This window comes from Protopterus annectens, chromosome 15.part0, assembly GCF_019279795.1.
Source record: "Protopterus annectens isolate FY-2018-M chromosome 15.part0, PAN1.0, whole genome shotgun sequence".
Lineage (NCBI taxonomy): Eukaryota > Metazoa > Chordata > Ceratodontiformes > Protopteridae > Protopterus > Protopterus annectens.
In genome coordinates, this window is record NC_056749.1 from 233,592,979 (window position 1) to 233,615,743 (window position 22,765).

Below are 22,765 nucleotides of genomic sequence, written 5' to 3' on the forward strand. Positions count from 1 at the left end.
ACCCCATAGAGCTTGAGTGTGTTGAGCCCCTTCTCCACTTGTGCAACTCTCACTGTGAGATGAGAGAGGCCTACTCAAGAATCCAATGCCAAAAGATAAAAACAATGTTTATTGCAAAGCTTTCTGGTTACAAACACCCTTCCTCAGTGCTACTAACATGAAAGTAAAAACAATACAACATTTAAATAGGAGTTCGTAAAAAACACGTGATTGCAGACAGCCTGTCTCAGAATAATGATACCTCTCCACATATTGCAGTATACACTTTGTAATGATGCATATGTATATGTAAAAAAGTATATAAAATCATTTAAAAATTCATATATAAATATGTATGCACATACCATGCACTTATATATAAACATATGCACAGAGGAAGGGTGTTAGTAACCTGAAAGCTTTGCAATAAATGTTGTTTTTTGTCTTTTGGCATTGGATTTTTGAGTCTGAATTCTACTACTACTGCTTCACTCCATTTATTGCAGTACAGACTGTTTTTGTGAGATGAGGGATGCCCCCAGAGGACAGCTGTAGAGGAGCATGGATGAGGCACTTGGGGGGGGGGTAGGCTGCCCTACAGGACTAGCAAAGCTGGATTGCTCCCTACCACCTGATTCTTGCCACAGCTGGATGGGCTGATGGGGAATTCCAGTGCAGGAGTGAATGTACAGTGGGCTGTTGCCTGCAGAGGGATTCCTGGCTCCCACGGTCATGGAAGAAATGGGTTGATTGGGTGCAGGTAAAGGACCCACCTGGATGAGTTATGCAGAATAGCATAGGTGTTTTTTGTTTTAAGTAACTTATCTAAGTTTTCTGTCATTGTATAGTATGTGATAATTCTTCAACTTTTGATCTTTTCCAGGTACCTTGCTCCAGAGCAGATGTCTTTGCTAGCAAGCAGCTCAGTGTGGTGGAGAAGAGGATGCTGATGAAGTTTCTAACATTCTGTATGGACTATGAGCAGCACCCAGAGGAATACCTTGGTAAATTATTCATTAGTCAACAGAGTCTTAGTATTATGTGACTGTGGGTTTTTGTATACTTTGCATGGCTCACTTGTTTGTTTTGCCAAACAGCGTTAAAATGGATGATCTGTAAACAGCAAGTCATGTTCTGAAGTTTGTACTCAAACTATAATTAAGCTTTAAGAGATGAGTTGCAGGATTAACTATGTGAGTGGAATGAGTCTTCATTAATTTAGTAGGCATGGATTATTAATATGTCAAGTTTAGTTTATAGTAATTACAATGCATGCTATTCTATTTCTTTTCTTATTATAATGGACCTTAATGTTGTGAAACATGTAAGTAAACTGAATCCAGTGTTAATTTATGGCATACAAGTCTTGCCCTTTTAGTTTGAGTAGTTAAGAGTATGCTGACATATTCTGTAATTTAGGAGGTAACATAATATGTATATGATGTTTACCAGTTCTTAAATAGTCGTACATAAGATATGAAATTAAAAAAAACTTGGATTTAATTACAGAAAGTGATGATAAATGAACAGCTGCTTTGCTAAGAAAAATTGCTACAGATCTGTCAAATAAGAATTTAAATATTTTTTTTTATCACAGAGTAGGATGTTTCTTTTCATACAAAACATTTGTAAACAAAAAAATAAAATCTTCAAAAATGATGCATTTTCATTAGAAAATTCCAGTGTAAGACAGGTAAGTAAGTAGAGAGGTAGATAAATGTATGCACACATGTAGGCCCATGTATATTGAAATATACATCGTTCTTTGTTAGGATTGCCAAACTGCACTTGCTTCTGTTAAGATGGTACTAATTTTATGTTCATAACAAATATTGTTTACCTTTCTATTACATTTTCTATCTTCAGAAACATAGTGAAAATTGAGAGATGACCGTAATTTAATTTCTAGCAGTTCACTTCCAAAATTTTGTACATGTGATAGTCATATTTGTAAGTTATGTTTACTTCCATATCAAAGCACCCCTTACTGTAGGTAACCAACTGCTGTGTTACTGATTTGTATTGGATCTGTCCCCATCTGTTGATAACCTGCTATACAGGCTGTGACATGAATACATACTTCTCAGTTATCCCTGATTTTACCTCATAATCCCGTCCCTTATAAAATGTTTAATTTTCTGGCAAATTAATGAGTTTTAGCAGTCAGTCCATCAGTATGTCAGAAGTTGAGTTTTCATACTCTCTATTGTTTAAAAAATGCACATAGATATAAAACATTTTGTTCTATTAACTTTAAGTGAATTACAGTAATATTAAATGTCCAGGTTTTGGCCTTTTGTCCTCCCTCATTGTTTTTGACTTTGTATAGAATACTTCAACAAAGAAGTTCAGAAGTATGGAAATGAGTAGTTGGAGACACTCACTCATATTGTTTGAATTTTTTTATTGTTTTTTTTAACTTCTTGCGAGGTTAATGTTGCATATTATTATGGATGTAGAAAACATGAAGGCTTAGGGTCTGTTTGACGCATGCTTCCTGACTCTTGAAAATGAGCATTGATACCTTTCCTGGATAACAGACAAGTTAAGCTTTCTGTTTCCCTTTTCTCTGAAACACACAATCACCTCCCAGTTTAAGCTGGTCTGTGACAAACCTGATCTGTTAAAAACTGTGATTTCATAAGTGGATATGGTCATCCATTGAGCTTTGCCTGACCTGTGTAACATAAAATGTTAAGTTGTCTATCTCGCCTTCATTCTTGCTGGTTGGGTCCGGAGCCGATCCTCAGCTCCGACTCGGCCATCTTCAAAAGCTCGAGAGCTGCTTACTGGTTCGAGGCCCCCCTATATCCCATGATGCCTGGCGCTAGATACCCAGATCTCGTTTGCCGCTTCTGCTGCAAGGTTGTTCTTCTGGCTCAGGTCATATAAAACTTTATTATTATTGTATTTTTCTTGTCACAAAACTGTTAGTTTTAGTGTAGAATTAGTCGTTAGATAAAACTGTTGTATTGCAGTTAGTTTTCTCCAAATCCTGATTACTTCTCCTCAAGAAACTCTAAGTTAGAGAGTTTCCCCTCCCCCCTTCTCTCCCTTTCCTTACCTCAAAAAGGTTTTTCCGTTTTAGAGGACAGCCTTTTCTCTCTATCTCCTTTAAAAATATATATTTTCCTTAGTATCACTGTTAGTGTAGTCATCTATAGTGTTTGTAGTACTGCTTATAGTTTTTGGTTGTGGTAGCTGTAGTCTACAATTTTTAGTGGTTAGTGCTTTAACCTTTCTGTGTGTGTTTCTTGTCCTTGGTTTTCCTCCAGGATGTCCAAGGATCCTAAGCCGTCCGGATTCAAGAAGTGTGACTCATGCTGTCAGATGTCTCTGATAGATGGTCACACTTCTTGTGTTTATTTTCAGGGCACCGTGCACCTGCAGGACTCTTGCTCGATTTGCCATGCTTTCAATCCAAAAGTCCTGCAGGAGTGCAAAAACAAATTGATCCTGAGGGGTTTTCTTAAGCCCCAAGATTCACCGGTGAATGCTCAGCCCGTGAAATCTTCCAGGCCACCTAAACCTTCGGCTCCCAGTTCGGAGCCGTCTTTGGGTTGAAGTCATACCATCCATCTCGGCTCCAGCTGGAACCGATGTTCCTCCCCCCCAGTCGGCTCCGACACGTTCTTCGGAGCCATCTGAGAGTCGGAAAAGATCCAGGTCTCCTTCTCTGGAGTCGATACGTTCGGCTCCGAAATCGCCTCTGCTCCAGTCGGAGCGTAGTAATCACTCATCTCACTCTTCTCGGTCTTCAAGACTTTCAGACCATGACTTAGAAAGAGTGGTCAGTAGGCTGCTAAAATCGCAGGCCCTAGCCAAAATGTTGTCCAGCCCCCCTCATCAGGTGTCTGCTCCGTCCATGTCTGTAGATATTCCTCCTCCGACTCATCCTATGAGCTCGGAGACTGAGTTAGTTGGGGTTGGAGTCGTGGAACAGTCGGCTCCAATACCTTCTCCTTCGGTTCCATCGTCTGCTCTGATCCCTTCCATGGTACCGTCCCTGGAGGGATCTGGGCACCGAGACTCCCTCGTTGGCTCCGAGGGGGCGAGTGGCATCGGACTCTTGTCCGACCCCGCTCTCCACCTCAGGGCTTTGGCTCAGGTGAGCTCGGCTCCCACATCTGCCTCGGAGCTGTCCCCCTCTGTGCGGAGAGAGGTTCTGGTTCCTTCGGAACCGGAGCCCTCTCTGCATCCGGGCAGGGATGCCTTCGAGGTGATGAGGAGTGTACTGGCCCCAGAGTCAGTCCCACGATCGACCCCATCGACTCCTCCCCCTAGGGTGCCTGCATCAGCCTCTGCCCCTCTTCCAGACCCCAAGCGTGGGGATCCAGCGCTCAAGGACACCCCTTTGGGTGTATCCTCCTCTTCCGAGGCCTCCCCTGATCATTCAGAGGAGCCACCTCGCAAGAGGAAATGCAAGAGGAAGCATGTTGACTCCCCCGAGTCTGTCACATCAGATACCGACTTAGAGGAGTCGGAAGTGTCCCCAAGATCCCCCTCTGAAGATGTCTCCTTCTCAGACATCCTTGGGATGCTTAGGCAGAGGAGGAACTGGACTGCCCTAAGCCCTTCACAGGATGAGTCAGTATTCCTGGACACGTTTGGATCCCGACCTTCCACCTCCTGGGTGTCTCCGCCTTTCGACCCACTGATGTCTGTGGTGGCTCGGAAGGCGTGGTCAGCTCCAGACACAGTGGAACTGACCCCTAGAAGACCGGCCAAATTCATTACTGCACCACAGGACAAACAGTTCTTGAACAAAGGTGTCTCTGTTGATGCCATGGTGGTAGCGGTGGCCACAAAGGAGGAGTTGGCAGAAACTTCATCTGTCCATCTCCCTAACAAGGAGTCCAGGACTATGGACAGATATGAGAAACGGATGTTCTCTTCAGCGACCTTTTCCATGAGGTCCCTGAATTACCTGTGCCACTTTACCCATCTTCAGAGGGATCTCCTGAAAGAGCTTGGAGATACCCTCCAAGATCCATCAGCTGAGGGGGCCCAGGCTAAGGCTGACTCCCAGCTGGCGACTCTTAATTCAGTGTTAAACTCCTCCATGAGTCTCATTTCGTATGCAGCCGATGGTGCGAGTAGAGCCACAGGCACAGGCGTTGCCCTAAGGAGGCACACTTGGATGTGACTATGTAACTTTGCAGAACCTTTCAGAGCGTCTTTCACCAACACCCCTTTTGATGGTTCCTCTCTCTTTGGATCACAGATGAAGGATACCCTTACCAGGTGTGAGCAGGAAGGCAAGAACTCTCTCTGCCGTAGGAGTCCGTTTTTCCACTCCTTCCAGACCATATGCCAAGGGTCAGAAGAGTGGAAAGATGTGGTTCCGGAAATCCCAGGGAGCCTTGCCGGCTCCCATCCAGGGGCAGAGGAGGGAACAATAATAGATGCAGCCCTCGTGTCAGAGGGAGTCCACAAAATCAGGGCAGCAGAGAATCCTTCTCTGAGAAGCCCTTCCAGCATCCCTGAAAGGTTGCCCGGCTACCCACCTCTGGAGGCAGTCGGGGGAAGATTATCGCTGTACCCAAGAGCCTGGCAAGACATAACACAAGACAAATGGGTACAGTCCGTTATTTCCGGAGGCTACCGAATTCACTTTGTTCGCACCCCCTTAAGGTCAAACAAGTCCCTTCCAGACGTTCCACCCAATCTAAGGGACCAAGCAGTTCAAGAAGTCTCAAAACTGCTAAGAAAAAGGGCCATCCAGCAAGTCCCAGCAGACCAACAAGGATCCGGAATTTACTCAAGGTTCTTTTTGGTACCAAAAAAGAATGGGGACTGGAGACCCATTCTGGATCTCAGCAGACTGAACAGGTCTGTGCAAAGAACGAAGTTCTGGACGGTCACGCTACAGCCCATTTTGCCCTTCCTGGGTCAGGACAATTGGATGTGCTCTATAGATCTTCAGGATGCATACTACCACATCAAAATGGACAGACGCTCCAGAAGATTCCTTCGCTTCCGGCTGGGAGCCAGCCATTATCAGTTCAGAGCTCTGCCCTTTGGTCTCACCACAGCCCCCAGGGTGTTCACCAAATGTATGGCAGTAGTTACCGCTCACCTGAGACGGCAAGGATTCCAGGTGTTTCCATATCTACACTTCCGGCTCCTCACTGCTACCACCAGGCATCACCATCTTCGAGCCAGAGACTGCACTATCGACACTTGCTCCAGGCTAGGTATCACAATAAATTTTGAAAAGTCTGCATTGTCGCCCTGTCAATCTATCACCTTTATAGGCGCAAATTTAAATACCAAGGACATGTCAGTGAGTCTCCCACCAGACAGGGTATTCGTGATTCGCCAGCATGTGAAGATTTTATTAGCATGCAAAAGAATTCAAGCCAGGTTTGTCCTTCAAACTCTGGGTCTCATGGCAGCAGCGATCATACTTGTCCCTCTAGCTTGTTTTCACATGAGGATTCTCCAGTGGCTTCTTTTCACCCAATGGTCCTTCCAGCAGCTTCCCATGTCTTACATGATTATGATCACACAAGCATGCAAGAAGCACCTTGCGTGGTGGGTGGTCTCCACATCAGTGCCCCACGGCAGACCATTTTTACTCCCCCCTCCAGTTGCTGCGGTGACCACGGACACCTCCCTGATCGGGTGGGGGGTATTATCAGGGCAGAACAGTCCAAGACACCTGGCAACCTCACGAGTACCATCTACACATAAATGTCTTGGAGATGAGGGCCGTGCTGTTAGCGTTACAGGCTCTTCAGGACTCTCTTCCTACCAGGACCATTGCAATTCAAACGGACAATATGTCTGTAGTGTGGTACATCAACAAGCAGTGCGGAACCAGGTCCCACCCACTATGTCGAGAAGCACTCAGACTCTGGCAATGGGCGATCTCTTCCCAACGGTTTCCGATTGCAACACACATCCCTGGGAGGTCCAACGTCATAGCAGACAGGCTGAGCAGAGCAATTCTCATGCCTCACGAGTGGTCTCTGAACCAGGTAGTTGCGGACCAACTTTTCCACAAATGTGGCCAACCTTGCTGTGACCTTTTTGCAACTCCCTTCAACAGCAAGTGCAGCAATTTCTTCTCTCTCCTTCCACTTCCCGGGTATTCCCCCAGAGACGCTCTAGTCTACGATTGGCCTCAGGGACTTCTTTATGCATTCCCTCCTTTTCCCCTAATCCCGAAGCTAATTCAGAAAGCTACCGTATTGGGCTGCAAAATGATCCTCATTGCTCCTTACTGGCCTCGACAAATATGGTTCCCATTTCTGCATTACCATCTTCTCTAGCAGCCTTGGACTCTGGACCTAGTTCCAGACCTCCTGATTCATCAATCGGGTGGGCTGCACCAATCCCTACGCTCTCTCCAGCTCACGGCTTGGTTGCTCCACTTCCAACTTTAGCCAGGCTTCCAGATATCTCCCCCTCTGTGCACGAAATCATTTTGTCATCACACAAGTCTACGACTAGAAAAACTTACGCTAGCTAGTAAGTGGAAAGGTTTTTCTTCCTGGGCAGAGGCTAAAAGTATAGACCCCTTCTCAGCCCATGTACACCACATTTTGGAATTTCTTGCGGAACTCTTCCATGCTGGGTCCGCTTCTGCTACAATTAGAGTTCAGTTAGCTGCAATCTCAAATTTTCACATTGGCCTGTTGGAAAACAATATCATGTCTCATAAGCTATGTAAAGCCTTTCTCAAAGGAACCACTCTGCTCAGGCCCCTAGTGAGAGATCCTCCACCACCGTGGGATCTAAATTTGATTTTAGCTTCTCTCATTTTGCCCCCTTTCAAACCTGCAGCTTCTTGTTCCTTGAAGTTCTTATCTTGGAAAACCCTTTTTCTGGTAGCTATTACTTCAGCCAGAAGAGTTTCGGAACTCCAGGCTCTTTCTATCCGTCCCCCATACCTCGTGTTCCACAATGACAGGGTTGCTCTTAGGACTAATCCTTCCTTCCATCCTAAGGTCTCTTCAGAGAGTAACTTGAATCAGTCCATAGACCTTCCTGTGTTTTTTCCTAACCACTCCAACAGGGGGGGGAATATAAGTTGCATCAGTTAGATGTTCACAGGCAGCTACGCTTTTATTTGCATAGAACTAAGGACATTAGAAAATCGGACCAACTTTTCCTATCTTATGCAGTCAGTAAACAAGGTCTTCCAGTCTCCAAAGTATACCTTATCCAGGTGGTTGACTTCTATCATCACATTCATATATCAACTGAGGAATAAAGAATTTCCATTTAAACCAAAAGGTCACTCCACCAGAGCTTTAGCCAATTTGGTGGCCTTTCAGGCTAGGTTGCCCATGGAATATATTTGTGCTGCGGCTACATGGTTCAACCCACATACTTTCATTTCACATTACAAGTTGGATTTGGTTACCAGGAGCAGAGCTGATTTTGGTTCCACTGCTCTGAAAAGTCTTTTCCGATGAGCCACCCAGGACTTTAGGTGCTAGGGACGCTGTCCCAACCAGCAAGAATAGCAGTAGCATTTATGCATTCTAGGATAGGATTCCTTTATTATTATGTCTGCAGTTAGCCTTACCAAATGAGATCTGGGTATCTAGCGCCAGGCATCATGGGATATAGGGGGGCCTCGAGCCAGTAAGCAGCTCTTGAGCTTTTGAAGATGGCCAAGTCAGAGCTGAGGATCGGCTCCGGACCCAACCAGCAAGAAAGAAGGCGAGAAGAAGACAACTAACATGGAACATTATGGTAGGTACATAACTTCTTTATTTAAAACAGATTCTCTTAAACTGTAAAGTTGTTTTATTATTTTCTTTACTTAGTGTGGCGTCAAACCTATTTAAGTACCCCTTCTCAGTGACCGTCAGTTATGGAGCAAGCTGTGCCATTGTCCAGGAGCCAAAATGAATGCTACCATATGCTGCAAAGAGCGAGTGCTGCATTCCGTAAGGCAAGGCTAATCCATGATATCTAGCCTCTCAACTTAGGAACAGGTGCCGCATAATCGCGAGTGTGTTGGAGGGCTAAAATCAGTGTTAGTTTTTTTTTTTTTAGTTCCTTTTCCTGTCATCGTAACAGATGTGAAGTTGTTCTATCTCGCCATTCATTCTTACAGATGGGTTCAGAGTCGATCCTCGGCTCCAAGTCGGCCTACTACAAAGCTCGAGGCCAAGTCCCTATCCCATGATACACCTTGAGTTACCTCAGATCTAGTTTGCAATAGATCGGAGGTTCCTTGCACAGTTCAGGCCAGTATAATTCTTTTACGGAGAAGAGGTGCCTTCAAAGCCTTGAGGAGAGTGATGTCTCCTGAGACATCTACAACTTCAGGTCCAACTACCTCCTCCTCAAAAGCGCCTTTGTCCATTTCTTCTTCACAGATCCTTTCTAAGCATAGAGACCCTGAGCCTCAGGAAGCCCCATTGGGTGGCCCCTGCTCTACCGAGACCTCACCAGAAATTCCCACTGATGAGGTTCCCAGGAAGAGAATCTGTAAGAAGCACCTACACTCCCCACAGGAGTCACTCACATCCGATACTGACTTAGATGAATCAGAAGGGTCACCACGGTCCCCCTCTGAGGATATCTCATTTGCTGAGATATTAGAAATCCTTAGGCAGAGGGGTGGCTGGAAGTCCACCAACCCTACTGAAGATGAGTCTGTTCTGAATGCTTTCGGGTCTCAACCCTCCACCTCTTGGGTGTCTCTGCCCTTTGATGAGCTCATGGAGTTGGTCTCACGAGGGGCGTGGGAGTCTTCGGACACCATGGAGCCTGTCCCTAGGAGGCCTAATAAATTTATTTCTGCCCCCCCCCCCAGGAAAAGACTTTCCTCACCAAGGGAGTGCCAGTTGATGCCATGGTAGTGGCGGCAGCCACCAAAAAGGAGATGTCAAACTTCTTCCTCTGTCCATCCTCCTAACAGATTCTAGGATCATGGATAGATACGGGAAGCGCACATACAGTTCAGTGACTTTTGCCATGCCTTCGTTCACTGAACTATCTCGCTCATTTTATGAGACTACAAAGAGACCTCCTAAAAGAGCTTGAAGATGCTCTTCAGGGTACAGTAGTTGCAGGAGCTTCAGACAAAGTCGCCTCCCAGCTTGCTACCCTTAGTTCCATAGTGAACTTGTCCATGTGTCTCATTTCATATGCATCTGATCGAAAGAGTAGGGCAGCGGGTACAGGAATTGCTCTCAGGAGACATTCCTGGATGCACTTGTGTTACTTCACAGAGCCCTTTAAGTCATCCTTTTTCAACACCCCTTTTGATGGCTCGTCCCTTTTCGGCCCAAAGTTAAGGAAGCTTTGACCAGGGGTGAGCAGGAAGGAAAGACTCCGTCTACTGTGGGAGTCTGTTTTTCCACCCCTACCAGACCCTACCCCAAGGGTCAAAAGGGAGGAAAGATGTGGTTCCGAAAAGCCCAAGGTGCCTTTCTGGGGACACATGGTGAACCCCCCCTCCAGGGGCAGAGGAGGGGGCAAAAATGGAAGACGCCACCTTCGCGGCAGAGGGGGTCCACAAAACCAGGGTGACGGAGACCAGTTCTTTGGGAAGCCCTACCAGCACTCCTGAAAGGAGGCCCGACTGTCCTGCTCTGGAGGCAATCTGGTCACTTATCTTTGTATCCAGACGCCTGGAGCAAAATAAATGACAACTGGGTACAAAGTATAGTTTCCAGAGGATATTTCATTCCTTTCACCACTCCCCCTCCATTGACAACAAAAATCCCGGACGTTCCACCCAGTTACAAGGAGTAAGCAACAGTAGAGGTCCAAACTTTGGTAAGAAAGAGTCATCCAACCAGTCCCAGCAGACCAGACAGAATCCGGAACTTACTCGAGATTCTTTTTAGTTCCAAAAAAAACAGCGGACTGGAGACCTATTTTGGACCTCAGCAGACTAAACAGATCTGTCAAGAAAGAGAACTTCTGGATGGTCACGTTTCAGTTGATACTTCCCTTTTTAGGGTAAGACAATTGGATGTGCTAGATAGATCTACAGGATGTGTACTACCATATAAAAATGGCCAGACCATCCAGGGATCATCTGCGCTTCTGGCTGGGAGCCAACCATTACTGGTTTCGAGCTCTGCCATTTGGTCTCACTACAGCCATCCAGAGTGTTCACCAAATGTATGACAGTGATCACGGCTCACCTGAGGCATTTAGGATTCCAGGTGTTTCGGTACTTGGACGACTGGCTCCTCACTGCCACCACCAGGCATCAGCTAATACAAGCCAGGGACACCACTCTTACTCTTTGCAATCATCTGGGCATTACAATAAATTCAGAAAAGTCTGCCTTGTCGCCATCACAACATATCGTTTTTATCTGAGCAGAATTGGACACCACCACCACCACCACACTAAAACTTCCAGCAGAAAGAGTTTTACTACTACGTCAGCAGGTCCACAACATCATATCCAAAGACAAGGCTCCAGCATCAGAATTGCTGAAGTTGTTAGGCATAATGGCAGCTGCAATATTAGTGATACCAATGGGTCGCATGCACATGCGGGAGCTACAATGGCTGTTATTCACTTAATGGTCTTACCATGAGCTCCCAGTGTCTCAACTCATAACTATCACAAGCAAAAAGGATCTTCAGTGGTGGTTGACATCTCCATGTGACGACAGGTCATCCTTTTATCCTTCCCTCACTAGCGGCCACAGTGACCTTGGATGCTTCCCTGATAGGGTGGGGGGGATTTTCAGGGAAGAACAGCCCAAGGCACATGGACTGAACAGGAGACACATCTGCATATCAATGTCCTGGAGAGGAGTGGTATATTTGGTGTTGCAGTACTTCAGGACACTCTCCGTCTGGGGCCTATTACGATTCAGACAGACATGTCAGTGGTTTGGTACTTGAAGAAGCAAGGAGGAACCAGGTCCTATCCCCTTTGTCGCGAGGCTCTGGATATGGCAGTGGGCTACATACATCCAGTACTTTCTGATAGGAATGCACATCTCAGAGAAATCCAGTGTGATATCAGACAAACTGAGCAGGGCAATTTTGTTGCCTCATGAGTGGTCCCTCAAAAAAGAGATAGCGGAGAGAATATTCCGCAGGTGGGGCCAGCCTTGCTGCGACCTTTTGGCCAACCACACGAACACAAAATGCAGAAGATACTTTGCCCTGATTCCCCATCCGGGAGAAGCGCCAAGGGGCCCACTCGTACACGATTAACCTACAGGTCTCCTCTATGCATTCCCACCAATTCCCTTGATACCCAGAGTATTGCAGAAAGCAAAAGCCCTGGGAAGGACCATCATTCTAATAGCCCCTCATTGGCCTTGTCAGATTTGGTTCCCCTTCCTTTGACTTCATCTGTTGGAAGAGCGTTAGATTCTGGACCTAGTTCCAGACCTTCTGACACATTTGTCGGGGGCTCTTCATCCCTCTTTTCAGTCCCTGAAATTGACAGCTTGGCTGCTCCAATTCCCAACATAGCCAGGTTCCATAACCTCTCAAATGAAACGCAGCATATATTGATATCTTCTCATAAGTCCTCTACTAGGAAGCTTTATCTTAGCAAATGAAGAAGGTTTTCTATATTGGCTTCTCAAAATAACATTGATCCCTACCAAGCCCCCATTTCGTCCATATTGACTATGCTTTTCAATAAAGGAACTGCAGCAGCAACAGTTCGGGTACAACTTGCTGCCAAGTCTAATTTTCACCTTGGCTTTGAAGGATTGAACATAATGTCTCACAAACTATCCAAAGCTTTTCTTAAAGGGACCTTTCATCTCAGACCACCTGTGAAATCCCCTTATACCCCATGGAACCTACATTTTATGCTTTCATGCATTATTCTCCCACCTTTCGAACCAGCTTCCTCATGTGATTTGAAATATTTGTCATGGGAAGACTATCTTTTTAGTAGCCATCACTTCTGCCCATAGAGTATCAGAGCTACAGGCCTTGTCCATAAAGCCTCCTTATTTGATTTTCTATGCTGGCAGAGTGTCCCTGCGAACAAATCCTTCATTTTTACCCAAAGTTTGTACTGAAGCTAACCTTAACCAGATCATAGATTTACCAGTGTTATTCCCCAAACACACCAACAACTTAACAACTTGATGTTCATAGACAGCTCAGATTTTACCTGGATAGAACAAGAGTTCAGAAAATCAGAACAGCTTTTCGTTTCCTTTTCAGATTGCAGAAAATATATGCCAGTGGCAAAAACAACACTGTCTAGATGGTTATCTGATTGTATCACATTTACTTATTCAGCTGCTAATTTACCTTTACAACACAAAATTAAGGCTCATTCTACCCAGAGCAGTGTCCACATCTTCTGCTTTCTCTGCTAGGCTTCCTATAGACAACGTTTGTGCAGCAGCTACTTGGTCAAGACCGCATACCTTTATCACTCATTACAAAGTTGACAAGGCCTCCAGGGACAGGGCCTCGTTTGGTTTTACTGCCCTGAAAAACATACTCCCGTGACCCACTCGAGAAAGATGGTGCTTGGGACACTACCCATCTGTAAGAATGAACGGCGAGACAGAACAACTTCACATAAAGAAGTTATGTACTCACCAAAACGTTCCATGTGAGTTGTTCATCTCGCCTTCATTCTTACTTCCCACCCTCCGACCCCCTCCAGGGTTTTTCAATGACCGAGATACTAGTTTTTTTCTGGTTGTTCAGTCTTTCTACGGGTTTTCTCCTAAAGAGTGATAGAATGGCACATGGCATTATATGCAGCAAACAAGATCTGAGGTAACTCAAGGTGCATCATGGGATAAGGACTTAGCCTCGAAATGTCTGAAGACCTTGAGCTTTGTAGTAGGCTGACTCAGAGCAGAGTGAGAATGAAGATGAGATGAACAACTCGTATGGAACGTTATGGTGAGTACATAACTTATTTTTACAGTTCAGTACTGCACAGCAGTTTCGACTTTTCTTCTACACACAGAATACCAGAAAAGTAAGTCTATATTTTGGAAAAAAGCACCTTCATCCTGTCAATCTAGTTTCTAAAGAATCAACCTTAGGAAATGACTCCAGAGACCTTCATTGTTAATATCAGTCTTCCTTTGTTAGTGTTGTGACTGTATACATGCACACATGTGCTCACTAACGTGTATACACATAAGACAACACACACTGAGGGAGATTGAGAATAAGAGATTAGGTAAGAGGGAGCTGGCACAGTGACATATGCAGGAGGTATAGACTTTTTTGCTTATGGCTTGGCTGCTTTTAACACTAAAGAAGGCTGAGCATTGTGTGGAGAAATGTGCATTTCCATATGCATGTCAGTGCTTGCATGGCTGTTGCACACAATGAGGTGATTGTCTGCTTTTTATTCTGTTATTCACCAGGTTGAAGTCAAACAAAAACTGTTACCTTTCCACCCCAGAATGGGAGATCAGAGCACCTTATTTTGCCATAAGACTTTCCACAGTTCGTCAGCTGCTTAACTCCTTGAAACACTTATTTGGACTAGGGGCCCAGAGGCTCTGTCTGACCTTTTTTTGTACCAGTGCAGTTGCGGCTCATCCCGCATAGGGTGCATTATGGATATTGACAGATTGCAGACCAGACAGTAAAGCATGAATGTATATATAATATATATATATATATATATATATATATATATATATATATATGTATATATATATATATATATATATATATATGGATTCATATCACTTCACTGAAAGACCATTTCACTGAGACCAAATCACCTAAGGTTCATTGCACCTAAAACATATACCAGGCCGTCTAAGTGATATTAAACGCACGTTATTGGCAAATGCATTAAGTAAGCATATTCTGGAAAAAGGTGAACAACGTATTTAAATTTATGATACTGAAGGTAATTTACAAACCGCTTAGGGGAGGGGATGTAAAAATGTTAACAGAAAGTGAGGAAATGAAATGGATTTTGCGAATGAAGTCCCATATACCACCAGGACTTAATGATTGTTCCACTTTAAAATCTTATTTAAGGGATTTGCATCAAAGGGTTTGAAAGTGAGTTATGTGCTTTTAATGATTATTTAACTGATGACTGTAACTGCTGAGATGTATTCACCTGAGGAAGCCTTATGGTGAAAGTTTCATCTCTAAAGAGAGTTTTTAACTTGCGACTTTTAATAAAAGATTTTGAGTGTTTCCAGTGCTTTCTTTTTTGAGTTTGCTTGGATATTAAGCACTGGTTAACCACCAGCTCATTGGTTAGTTCTGGACATTTTCCTTTTTACTGAAGTTGCTGGATATTGCTCTGGTTCCAGTATTTCTTGATTAAGGATGGCAGTGTTTGTTAAAACACTTGGTGAAATCGTTGATGTGACTACAAATCCATTGCTTTTAGTAACTGACTTTGGGAATATGAGAACAGCATCTGTTTCCGAGAATAACGAACACATAGAATTACTTCAAATATACAGAGAGAAGTTACGTGAGTTTGAACATATGGTTATGGCTTATAAACATTTACAATGGCAGAGACTGTTGTTTGAGGCTTATCTACAACATAAGATCGTGCCAAGAGGGCTTTGGATACTAAGATGCCATCTTACAGAGATAAGTATCCAGATTTGTTACATAGATGGCAACTAATTAATTTAAGTTGCTCATATAGATATATGGAGCTAATGAATGTGTATTTTCAGCCATTGGAACTAGACATGAAGTTAAATGTAGAAACTTTTTATAATGACCTAGCCTCTAATACTGCACTTGAAGAAAGTGTAATGCTTATGAATGGTACTTTAAATAGACTAAGCGCCTTTGAAAAAAAGGCTAATTGAAAAAAAAAAAAAACTCAAAAGGGATTTGTATGATTTTGAAAATGGACATATGTTTATTTGGCCTAGAGAAGGGAAACAAACCAATGAGGGGGCTAAGCAACAAGCGGAAGTTCTGCCCCTTTCTGAAACTGTGATTGACGCTTTAGACACAGTAGCAGTTGAGGCGGAACATCGAGCAGTTGAGACGCAAAGAAATATGGCACTAAAGAATATGAGGGGTCTTTCAGTCACAGCAACAACTTCTAGTACAGAGACTCATTCAGAAGGTAGATGGATGGCAAGAGTTGATCTTACACAGATGGATGCGTTGGACCCAATGGATTTTCCACTTTTGGTGAATCAACCACTTCCCATGCCGAAACCACTGACCCGGATGCAGAGCTTAACAGAAAATCGCAAAAGCGAGAGCTTGATGACGCATCCTTACTCCAGGAGCCAGAACAACAGGTAAGACTTTTTTGGTGTTTAACCTTTCCGATTATGAACTTACAGACTCTGAGCTGTTTTAAACAAGGGTTTAACCTTTGTACCTGCACAATTAATGGACATTTCTAAAACTTTAATAGAAGTTAAACATTTTGTTCGTAACCTGAATTTAAAAATATTTTTTGGTAATACAAGCAATTATGAAGCTATACTTCGGAGGAGTATTTTTGCTCCGCAAGTTAGAGGTGCTTTACAAATATTTGAAAAAGTTATTGAACGAGATATATATGCATTGTATGAGAACAGTAATGCTGCTAGATATTTTAATCTAACTAGGGAAGAACAGCAAGCTATACGTTCACTGGTTGAGAATCCTGTAGTTATCAAAAGTGCAGATAAGGAGGGAGGGATAGCAGTAATGGGAAAACAATTTTATTTTAGTAAAATGCAAATGATGTTGCAAGAAGATCACTATAAGTCCATTACAAGGAATGAAGCAAATGGTTTAGGTTTAAAATTTAATAGCAGATTATGTAATATGCATGATACTGGGCTAATTACAGATGACTTGTTTAACTGTTTGTCGAAAATCCAATACTGCCATTTATTTATGGCATACCAAAGTTACATAAAAGTGTGAGTGACCCACCAATGAGAGGCCTATTGTGTCATCAAGAGGGTGGGTTACAGAACAGATGTCTGAATATTTAGAACAGCAACTACGGACAGTTTTGGATAAAATGCCCACTATATTAAAAGGCACAGCCATCTTTTTGGAGCAATTTTATAATTGGTCAGCAGGCCGTTTAAATGAAAGGTCGCACTTTGTTACTATGGATGTTGATTCACTTTTTACTTCTATACCACATGATGAAGGGATAGCTAGCACTAGCACATTTTTAGTAAGATTTTCAGGCTATGAGATGCAAAAAATTAATATGCCTTGTGAAATGTTAAGATTAGTTCTAACTCATAATGTTTTCTTATTTGACACAAAACTTTATTATCAACAAAAGGGCGTAGCAATGGGAAGGAGTGTAGCTAATACCTATGCGAACATTTTGTTATGTATATATGGGAGGAAAATTATGTTATGTCAATAAGTGGACATGGGGATCACATTACGTTTTATAAGCATTTTGTGGACGACCTTTTCATAATCTGGGAGGGAACTTTTAAAAGTGTTTCATAGATTTTTGGCTTATGTTAGAGTACGCCTTTTTTGAAATTCAAGCATGAATGTTCTCTGGAGCAGTTAGCATTTCTGGATGTTATGTTAAGAAAGGGACAAGGAGAAATACATACTGAAATGTATAAGAAGAAGGTAAAATGTAACAACTATTTACATTACAGTAGTGTGCACCACCCTTTTATGTTTGAAAATATAGTTTTGAATCAAATGCAAAGGGTTGTAAGGTCAAACACACAACAAGACAAACTAGATATTCAGCTAACAAATATGAGTCAGAACTTCATTAAGAGAGGTTATTCTGAGAGAGCAGTGGATAAAGCAGTGAATGAGGTTAAACAGCAACATTTAAAGCAGGATATAGTACCATACTTCAGTAGAGGCCATCCTGGAAAGGTTAGGACACAAGCTAGACCGAGCAGAACAAGATGTATGCTTACTTATAATAGGAATACTACAGCAATAAAAAATATTATAGTGAAGCATTGGGAAACTTTAAGAGATGTTCAGGGGCTGCAAGAATTAGTAGCAGAAGGTCCAGAGTTTGGTTATAAATGCAATTGTATGTTAAAACAAACATGCTACAAAGAGCAAACAAGAAGTTTTTTCTTTGGTAATAGATGTAAGCAGGGCACTTTTAAATGTAATAGCTGTGTTTACTGTAAACATTTATATACGAACTGATCAATAAGACACCTAGTCACAAAAAAGGAGTTTGTATTACAAGCCTATGGAAATTGTAACACCAGTAATTTGGTGTATATGGCTAAGTGAATTACGTGAATGTTACTATGTGGGCATGACCAGTAGAAGGTTTAAAGAATGTATAGCTGGCCATCCAAGTGCATTAAGTAAGCATATTCTGGAAAAAGGTGAACATGTATTTAAATTTATGATACTGAAGGTAATTTGCAAACCACTTGGGGTAGGGGATGTAAAAATGTTAACAGAAAGTGCGGAAATGAAATGGATTTTGCTCTTGAAGTCCCATATACCACCAGGACTTAATGATTTTCACTTTAAAACCTTCTTTAAGGGAATTACATCAAAGGGTTTGAAACTGAGTCATGTGCTTTTCATGATTATTTAACTGATGACTGTAACTGCTAAGATATATTCGCCTGAGGAAGCCCTATGGTGAAAGTTTTTTCTCTGAAGAGAGGTTTTAACTTGTGTCTTTTAATAAAAGATTTTGAGTGTTTCCAGTGCTTTCTTTTTCTTTTTTTGAGTTTGCTTGGATATTAAGCACTGGTTAACCATCAGCTCATTGGTTTGTTTTGGACATCCCAGGCTGCTTACTCAACAATCTAAAAATAAGACCTAGCAAAACCCCTCTGCACTCTGTTTAACCATAGCCTGAAAATTGGCATCCTGGCAGAGTGGAGAACTGTAATCCCCTTGCGCAAAGTGGATCCATAAGCTAACCATGGGAACTGTTAACCCATAACCCTAACCAGCCTTATCTGCAAGCCCATGGAAAGAATCATCATGGACCTTATCCAGAATTACACAGGTGACCTTCAAACTTTTGATCCGACCCAGTTTGGCTTTGTCAAGGGTATATCTTGCTTATCAAACCTGGTTGACGACTTTGAGAATGTCACTAAATTCTTGGATGAGGGTCAAACAGTACACACCTATCTTGATTTATCCAAGGCTTTTGACACAATCCCACATTCAGGTATTGTGGAGAAGCTCTTCCAGCTTGAGAACAGCCCATACATTACTAGGTGGGTAGCAAACTGGCTCACTAACAGAATGTACACTGTCAAAGTTGGGGAGTCCATCTCCACCAGTAAATCATTTACCAGTGGGGTAACACAAGGATCTTTTTTTGGAATCTGTTCCTCTGAAGTCCAGGTGAAGGTAGATTGGCTGTGACTTATCAGGTTTGCAGATGACTGTAAACTGGGTGCAATCACAGAGTCCCCCAATGACGTTAGCATATTACAGAAAGGGCTAACAAACTCATGGACGAAAACCTAATGCAAAAAAATGCCTCATTATCTCCTTTGGCAAAAAAGCCCTTGCTAATTATGATATAGATAGCACTCCTCTAAACACAAACTCAGTGGTGTGAGACTTGGGAACACAGGTTGACAACACACTAAACTTCGATCACCATGTGTCTGTAGTGGTAAGAAATGGATTCTGTGTTGCACATTGCATAAATAACGACATTGTATCCAAGGCCAGGGAGGTTTTAATTCCACTGTACTGGACCCTTATCAGACCACTAATTGAGTACAATGCTCCTTTACCTCACCAGACACCTGCAGCAACTAGAGAGACCACAGAGGTTTCTTACCAAGAGAATCCAGGGCCTCCAAAACATGACATGCATAGAAAGACTAAAAGCCCTGTCACAGTACTGTGTCATACAGGCTACTGAGAGGAGACCTGTGCCTGGCCTACAGAGCTGTCTCGGATCCTACCCTAATGGAATTTCTGCACATCTGCAAATCAAATGGGACAAGAATAACTTGCTCCAGAGATCTTCACCTAGCCTGTAACATCAACAGAACATGCTGGATAGAGAGACCTCTCCCAGCGATTACCATTTCCCTCGAGTACGTTTCCACTCCATGTGAAGCCGAGCTCCTGAATGACCCTATTCAAGCTCAACCTTGACAATTGGATGGGTGACTGTAAATTCGTCCCAGGGTGGCACCTATGTCCCTCATGGATAGGGGCAGTCATTACTGATCACAGTATTGCACTGCTAGCAACGACCATCTAAACTTGGTCAGTAAGGATATTTGGGTTTTTACATGGCTAGGCTTGTAAAGGGCCAAGAGCCATTAGCCTAGTAACTTCCTGTGAACGTGAATGTACATGTATATGAAAAAATATTTTTATTTATTTTAATTTTATTTTTATTTTACATTTGTTGACCGGGCTAGTCCAACTGGATACATGTCCATTTTCAGTAGAGGCCCGGGGAGATGAGCTCGAGTTACACTATTAATTCAAAAGAGCTATAAAAAAAATAATATACATAGTCAATAAAGATTAAACATAAAGATCATTAGCACAGGTTTTACAAAAAAAGAAAAAACAATGCAGTATTACAAGAAACATATTTACATAGGAGAGGTTTGACAATTATATAGAAGTCTAGGAAAAAGAACAGATTCAAACTAATAATTAAGGTTGTTTTTAAAAGTAAATGCTCAAAGTAACAAAAATAACATGAAGTTAGTATATATACAAAGTGGAAACATATGTGGTCTCAGCAAGTTGTTTACTACAGAAATATGTATTCTGTGGTAATTACCTGAAGAGACAAGACTAGATATCAAAGTAAGGAGGCTTACTATCACAATGTAAGGGTGTTAGGAGGAAGGAAAAAGCAGTAAGGATAAACGGAGGGGGGTGTTAGTCTGGATTAGTACATGGCCATAGCCATTGAGATTTAAGAAGTATTTTTAGTTGCTTTCTGAAGAGTGGTAATGATGTAAGAGATGTTAGTTTGCTGGGAAGCTTATTCCAGGTTTTCCCCACAGAATTAGAGAAAAGAGAATCACCTGCTTTGTTGTAAGATTTTTGAATGGATGCTAGTAATTTATCTGCTGAGCGAAGGGTAGTAAGATTTTTGTAGGGGGTGATGAGGCTACATAGAATAGGAGTATTATCTGGATTATACAAAGTCTTATAGGTGATAAGTTGTTGAGATTGTAGCTGATTTTGCAGTTCTAGCCATCCTAGCTGTTTTAAGATTTTGGTAATGGTGAGTTCGAAATGGCAAATCTGGCAATGTTGTTATAGGAGGTTGCCAATTTGTTGAGGTTGCTTTTGGAGAGATTAGTAAAGATGGGGAGGCATAGAGGAGTGTAGAGATCAGATGGGTATGGGAAATGGTAGTTCTCGCTTTTGCGGTAAGGAAAGGTTTTATCCTGTAAAAGGGTACTGAGTTTTCTGTTTACAGTTTTAATAGTTGAGTTAATATGGGAGTCAAAGTTCAGGTTGTGGTCAATTATTACACCTAAGAGTTTGGTGGTTAAGTCAGATGCTATGACTGTACCATTGTTAGATGTAACCGTGAGGTCTATTGGGGAGGATTTTAGTGTTGGCGTAAATAATAACAATTTTGTTTTTTTGGCATTTAGGAGGAGACACCATTGAAGGAACCAGTTTTCTTCTAGGTTAAATACAGTTTGAGTTATGGATTGGAGTTCAGATGAAGATGAGGCAGCACAGACTAGAGTTGAGTCATCTGCATACTGTATGCAGGTAGTTTGAGGAAGATTTATATTTAGATCGTTAATAAAAATGGAAAAAAGGAGCGATCCCAGGATAGAGCCTTGAGGGACACCAAGGGAAACAGGGAGAGGTGTGGATAGGTGATTGTCCCAAAGGACAGCTTGATGTCTATTTTCTAAGTAGGAGTTGAACCATTTTAGTGCCTGTGTGTCAAGAGAGAGTAATTTGAGTATGTTTAGAAGTGTCTGATGACTAACCATATCGAAGGCTTTAGAGAGGTCAATAAAAAGTGCAGAGGAAAGCATGTTGTTATTACGATGTTTGTTAATGCAATCAGAGAAGGATAAGAGAGCAGTGGTGGTACTATGGCAGGGCCTAAAACCATGCTGGCAGTCAGCTAGTAGGTCATTTTGGAGAAGGTGATCAAGTAGTTGCTGGTGGATGCATTTTTCCATAATATTAGCTAAAGGAGAGAGTAAGGCTATGGGGCGAAAGTTAGAGAGTTCGGTTGAGTTACCACCCTTGTGAACTGGGATAATGTGAGAGATTTTCCAGAGAGATGGAATGGTGCCTTCAGTAATGGTTCTATTAATTAGGATGGAAATGGGATAGGCAAGTACTTTTGCTGCAGTCTGCAGGTGATCAGCTGAAGGGGTACATGGTTTAAGTTTTTGGAGTAAGGTGTGGATAAGGGATGTAGGAACTGGTTTTAAATGAAAAGTGGGGGGTATTCTAGGTGGTAAGGATAGGAGAGTTGAGCTAACAAATAGGTAAGGAGTTTGCTAGAGATTGAACAGTTTCAGTAAAAAAAGGTATTGAAAGCATCAGCAATCTGGCTGGGACTGTTAAGGGAGAGACCTGATGGGGTTGGTGTTTTGGAATGGCCTGGGTATAGAAGTCTATTTATACCTAACCAGAAAGTTTGTGTGTTTTGTTGATGTTTTTCCTGTAGTTTAAAGTAGAAGTTTTTTTATCAAGAATTATTGATCTTTTAGTGACATTTCTCAGCTCTTTAAATTTTTGATGATCTATTGGGTTTTTAGAGTTTCCCCATTTAGACCAGATTTTATTTCTCAATAAGATTTTCTGCCTAGTGTCTTTAGTGAGCCATGGAACAGCTTTACTTCTAGTTCTTATAGAGCGAGTAGGGGCATGGTATTCCAGGATTTGTAAAACTTTAGTGTTAAAATAGATTACTGCTTGCTCAAGAGGGAGTAGTTTTAAGG

General features: G+C 42.5%; 1 protein-coding gene across 1 annotated transcript in view; it reads left to right on the plus strand.

The window, feature by feature from the left end:
• The window catches only part of CHM (CHM Rab escort protein), a 1,989,252-nt gene that overhangs the window by 960,940 nt on the left and 1,005,547 nt on the right, over nt 1–22,765 (plus strand). Inside the window, exon 7 of the mRNA XM_044057753.1 lies at nt 863–983. Within this exon, the coding sequence (XP_043913688.1) occupies nt 863–983 (121 nt within the window). The remainder of the gene's footprint in view (nt 1–862; nt 984–22,765) is intronic.